General features: G+C 40.5%; 2 protein-coding genes across 2 annotated transcripts in view; one reads left to right on the top strand and one right to left on the bottom strand.

The window, feature by feature from the left end:
• afap1l2 (actin filament associated protein 1-like 2) overlaps positions 1-6,000 on the top strand; it is a 44,144-nt gene that overhangs the window by 14,358 nt on the left and 23,786 nt on the right. The window contains exon 2 of the mRNA XM_008436728.2: positions 2,626-2,720. Within this exon, the coding sequence (XP_008434950.1) occupies positions 2,626-2,720 (95 nt within the window). The remainder of the gene's footprint in view (positions 1-2,625; positions 2,721-6,000) is intronic.
• Positions 3,536-5,670, bottom strand: LOC103481292 (kelch repeat and BTB domain-containing protein 13). The gene has a single exon (XM_008436695.1). The coding sequence runs from the start codon at positions 5,558-5,560 to the stop codon at positions 4,049-4,051; it is 1,512 nt and encodes a 503-aa protein (XP_008434917.1). The 5' UTR covers positions 5,561-5,670; the 3' UTR covers positions 3,536-4,048.

Genomic DNA, 6,000 nt, shown 5'->3' with positions numbered 1-6,000 from the left:
GGCCAATTAACCTGACAGTCATGTTTTTGAACTGTGGGAGGAAACCGGAGTACCCGGAGAAAACCCACGCATGCACAGGGAGAACATGCAAACTCCATGCAGAAAGACCGGGCTGGGAATCAAACCCAGAACCTTCGTGCTGCAAGGCAACAGCTCTACCAACTGCGCCACTGTGCAGCCCCGGATCGCATTTGGCAAAAAATAAAAATAAATAAAACCTCATAAATAAACCTTTTAATGATTTCCAAGACTTTTGGGATAATATTCTGTCTGGACGACCTGCAGAAAATTCTGGAGGACAATCAGTTTGTGACCAAATCACACCAGTAAAATCACTTCTAAAGTGTTCAAAATACTAAATATAGAATAGTAAAGAGTGACGTAAAACAAAAACAAAATTGGCGCAATTTTTCACAGCACTGTTTAAGAAGCAGTATTACAGTGTTTCATTCAGAGTTTTGTTTATTTTTTTGAGTTTTAGACATCACTTGTCTTTTTGTTTTTTGACCTTACTTTATCAAATTCATCTTGTTTAATGTTTAACTTTAAAAGAAATGTTTGTGACGAAGCTTTAAAAGAAAAGTTCTCACCTGAAGGACTCTTAGTTGTAATGTTTGTGTGTTATTGTTTGGTCTGAACGGTGCACACAAACAGCATTATCACATCTCAAGCTTAACGTACAGTCAAATGAATAGCAGAAAAGATAAGCTGCTGCAAGCAGAGGCGCCCCCTCACCCGTCCTCCTCCCACGCACCATTTCCTGTCTGTTTCTTCGAAGTCTCCTCACCATCTGAGTCGGACCTGTTTTGTTTGGACGGCGATGAAGAATGTGGTTTGAGCAAGAAGCAGATTTAACACTTATATTCAGCGGCAGCACTAGAAAAGCCACAAGTTTTCTTTTACAGAACTGATGGAACGCTGAGATGTGAGAATAGAGCTTTCATAATCAGCAGGCGCGCGTTTTAATCTAAAAATCTTCAAATGCCCATGAGAAAGAAAGGGGCTAAGCGCCTTTTTCTAGGGGCAATAAGTAATGCAACTTAACTTGGCGTCTTTGAAGCTCAACTGTTGATGTCAGAGGAGAATGGCAGACTGGTTTAAGATTATGCGGTTGGCAACTGTATCTCAAACACCCATTCATTACTACCAAGGAATGCAAAATACCATCTCTAATCTGAACATATGACATGTTGAACCTTGAAGTAGAGAGGCTACAGCAGCAGAACATTATTCCATGTACCAGTCATGTAGACTAATAACTGGAAACTGAGGCTACAATTTACACCGACTCACTGAACTTGGTCAACAAGAATTAGGACAAACATTTCCTGATCCGATGGATTGGGCAACATTCAGATGCTAGGTTGGAAATTTGTTGTGAGAAACATAAAAGTAAGGATTCATCATGCTTTGTGTCAAAACTTCAAGCTATTGGTGGCCATTAAATGGTATTTCCGTCATTAATTTAAACACTACAACCCACCTAATTATTGCTGCATACAGAATATTCCAAAATCCCTGAGGAATGTGTCCATATTGTTTAATCAACGGCAAAAAGAATTAAGACAAAAGAGGATTACAAACTTTTACTAGAAGATGTACCTAATAAAGTGTCCAGTGAATGACTTCCTGTGCCAGTCACACTTTGAGATGGCTGCAGCTTCTCATAAATCTTCTCATAAATCCATAAAAAAGTGTTAGAAACTGTAATAATCAAGGCTATTATCCATCAAAATCAATCCAAAGTTATCATTAATATGGAAATTTAATGAACACATTTACTACAATAATCGTCCACTTAAAATAGATTCCACATGGCAAAAACATGCAACTTTTAAAACTACAGATGAAGGGAGTGTTGGGTTACTTCTCTTCTAACTTCCTGCTTCAGATAGCTGTGCTGCAGTGTTCCTGCTAGCTTTTTCATAAATGGAGTGAATGGAGATCTGGGTTTTGCAGTTATTTTATTATTTTCTTTTCAATAACAGTTGCTGCATATGCTGAGTTGACGACGGGTTATATTGCTATGTACTGCAGCCACCAATAGGGGGCGTCTACTTCTAAAGGCATCAGTTACTTTATAAATTAAAGGAATAGGAATCGAGGTGTAAAAATAGCTTAGCCTCACATATTGTCATCTCAAATGTAGACTGCAACCTTATATTAGCTATAAACGATATCATAAAGATATTTGCAGTATTAATTTAAGCTCTGGCCATATTCTCATTTTTTAATAAAGCTTAGAGATGCAATACAGTAGCAAGTTTGCAGGGCTGGTCACCAGTGGATCTCAGTACTTCTGAACAGTTTTCTGGTAGTGCAATTGATCCGATCATGCAAAATGCTTCTACATATGGCGTTTTTTATTCGGTATCTGTGATTGAACAAAGAAGGTTCTGTTCTCAAAGGACTTCCAGAAAGCATTAGTTCATAGGAGAGTAGTGAAACATCTGGAGATTAAGTGCTTGATAAAAAATAGACTGAGTCTACATTTGCATAATACTCAAGTTATTTGATTTCCCACAGGTTTTAAAAATTAAAATAATCAATATAAGCACACGATTTGAGATAATATGTACTAATCTTCTTCTTTTTTTCCCCCCTTCCTTCTGTGCATCTGTGCAGCAGATGACAATTTGGACGCCCTTGTCAATGGAAAAGCAGCAAAATTTGTCCCAGTGCCACAGAAGAACCTTCCTGACCTACCACCACCCAGAACAGTAAGTTATTACCAGTTGTTCCCGTTCCATCAAAGAAAAGCAAAGAATTAGAAGATTTTAAACTTTGCAGATAGCAGTGACATCCAGAAACTGAATTTAAATCAGAGGGAAGGTTCTCAGGTTTGCGAAATGACTTCAGTGGCATTTGATATTTGACATGTTGACGTTGAGTATCTTGCAAAAGTTTTACACACCCCTTGAATCGTCGTGACATTAAAACTACAAACTTCCTTAGATTTTGTTGCCATTTATTAGGAGTAGAATAACAAAAGCAGTGCATAATTAGAAATTAAATAAAAAAGGATACATGTTTGTCTTTTGCAATTTGCTGGGTTGTCTTCTACGTGTGCAAATTTAGAGTTTGATTGTTTCAGTTTATCTTTAGCTCAAACTCAGTCATATGGACACTAAACGGTGGGACATAAAGTTTGTACTGTTCGTTCTGTTTACACTGCATTATTTATTATATTTATACTATTTATATCTTTAGAGCTGTTTGCTTTATCTTGGTCTTACTGCCTGTTTTATTTTTATATTTGTATGTATGATACTGTTTGCACCAAGAATGTAATGGAAACACTGAATTCTCTTGTACATTTGGCAGTTTTGATCAATTGAATTCAATAGTAGAAGAAGATTGTCAGTGAACAGAGTTTCAACTCGTGTCATAGATTCTCAGTTAGATTTCTAGGCAATTCTAACACATATCAGGATTTTAATTTGAAAATGAAGTGTAATTTTTCCTCCACTTGAGTTGTTAAGTCTTTTTTATTGTAACTTTACAAGCAGTAACAACGTTCAAGGTCTGTAAATACTCTTACAAGGCATTGTAATAATAGACATTGCTATCACTAATATAATGCAAATCTACTTATATTTGCTTTTATTTTACTGAAACAGGTTAAGAAAAAAAATCCTAGGCTGTTTACAAGCCTATAAGTCACAGAAACAAGCGACCGCACACTAAAGCAGCAATTGCTCAGGAGTGTGTGAGTGGTAGGCCTTTGTGTTGACCGGGAAATTACTGGTTCCTGAATTGGCCCAGTGCGACTTCGGGAAAATGGCAAGAGAATGAGAGGCTCAGAACATCCCATCAACCCCTTTGAACTTTACACACACAGACACAGCGGTCTTTCCTGATCTGAACCACAGAAGCAGCTGTTGCTAATCAGAGCAAATCTTTAGTGTCAGCACATCTTTGTGTGTATGTGTTGTGTATGTGAGTAAGTGAATGTGTGAAGTGTATTTATCTGTTAAAAATGTCCAGAAGTATTCAACATTTTTTAACCTCTTAGACTTTTAATCATTCTAGCTCAGTTGGAGTAACTTCACATTTGTTGTATAACATCCACAAATCTTTCTGGAATGTCTGGCAAAGCGATTTCTCTTTGTCTCTCATCCACATCCAGTTTTGGTGTAACTGGTCCGGTCTTGGGGAGTCTAAGCAGACAAGTCCATAGTGAACCACTCTTTGGGAATCCCTTCATCTGTCTGTGGGGTTTCCATCCATTTGCCGTGATGGTGTATTCAAGAGTCAACATGTGCTTCACTGTGAACACAGAGTCCCCTCTTGTCACCGCAGTGAACAGCGCCCCTTTGCTGTTTATGTAATGTCCGGGCATGGCGGTCCACTGGCCAGTCGTAATGTTGTAGCAGTCCATCAGGCAGCGCAGGAAGTCGTCGCAAGGCCCGTTCCTCATCACATACAAATTGTCCCTGTGGGCCACCATACAGTGGCCGTAGCTTTGCGGTCTGATCATGGTGGTGGTGAGACTCCACTGGTCTTTTAGTGGCATGTACTCATAGATATCTGTAGTGTCAGGGGGTTTCCAGAAGCAAACAAACAATCGCTGACGAGCAACAGCACAAGCGGCTGATGCTACAGGTCTGGGTGCATGTTGGATAAACGTCCACTCTCCCTTTGTTGCGTCGTACTTCTCTGCTGTGGAAATTATCTGTTTTTGAGCTTCTCCACCAATGGCGTATAGGTGCCCCTCATGCCCAAGCAGCGTAAAGTCGTATCTTGGTTGCTGTGGACCTGGAAGAGTTGCCCATATCCCTGAATCTGGATTGTAGCAGAAGCTTCTGTCCACTGTGTCTTTGCCATAGCCGTAAATTCCCCCAACAATGTACAGCCGATTGTCAAGCACGGCCACCCCAGCCCTGGAGGTACTGCAAAGAGTTGGCAGGTTTGTCAGATGCTTCCACTCCCCTTCCTTTTCATCAAGGAAGCAAACAACCCTGAAAGAGTCCTGCAGCAGCTCCATTGATGGCGTGTGGGTCCCTATGGCAATATAGCTAGCAGGGGAGAGCGTTTGAGAGTATTTGAGCAGCTCTTCAGGAATTGTGCTTTCTGCTGCTTCCTTGAGGTCATCAAAAGCATCACAAAGAAAGAGAGCGGCGTTCTGAAACAGTCTGTCCACTCCGAAGATGGAAGCCGCGTGGTAAAGCAAGAGGCAGTTATCCGAGTCTATGATGTCGCAAAGATGCTGAGTCAAAGTGGGAATCTGCAGGAAAGCAGCACACTCTACGGCTTCAACAAGCTCTTCTGGGTCCATGATGGGGGGGTTCTCATCCCTGCAGACGGCAAGCGCAACAAGGAAACCTCTTGCGTGCACGCCTCCTCTCAGATATACCTCCTCTTCCTGGCTTTCTTTCATCCCTGAGTGAAAAAGAGCTCGGAAATAGTCGCTGTGCCTTACAAGAAACCCACGGTTAAGATGGAACCAGCTTTCCTCCACTCTCACTCTCACCCAGTCTGCCTCTGCTTCCTCCAGATCAACAGTTGGATTCTCGGCTTTAATATCCTGGCTGATTCCCAGGCTCCCAGGCGCTTCCATGATCGTTCAAACCAAGACCTCATCTTTCTAAAACAGGCCCCAAGTAATTATTTGTTGCATGACTTGAATGTAGATCAGCCATTTTCCCTCTAACACTACATGAGTTTAAGTATGAGCTGAACTGCGTCCCGCCTGCCTGGTCTGAAAATAGATTATGCTATAGATAGCCACTGTGTCACTTGCAGGCAGGAAAGAGAAACCGTTGACATGCACTATGAGTTGTGTTGCTGTTTGGAACTACAGTGCAAAAGTATTCGCACACTTTGATTTTTTATTATGTTTTCCACAGACTTCACCTGAAGTGTATTGGGATTTTATTGATTTATTTAGAAGGTGGAAAAGTGAGGGAAACAGATTTTTTTTTAACAAATTAAAATCTGCCTAGCAACTCAGTATTTTGTAGAGGCAGATTTTGCTAAAATTACTTCTGCGAGTCGTTG

This window comes from Poecilia reticulata, linkage group LG19 (genome assembly GCF_000633615.1).
Source record: "Poecilia reticulata strain Guanapo linkage group LG19, Guppy_female_1.0+MT, whole genome shotgun sequence".
Classification (NCBI taxonomy): domain Eukaryota; kingdom Metazoa; phylum Chordata; class Actinopteri; order Cyprinodontiformes; family Poeciliidae; genus Poecilia; species Poecilia reticulata.
The sequence above is the reverse complement of the archived record's forward strand: the minus strand, read 5'-3'. Positions and strand labels throughout refer to the sequence as shown.

What these genes read in the sequence shown, in the direction of transcription:
- LOC103481292 (XM_008436695.1), bottom strand. Translation starts at nt 5,560, where the DNA reads ATGGAAGCGCCTGGGAGCCTGGGAATCAGCCAGGATATTAAAGCCGAG.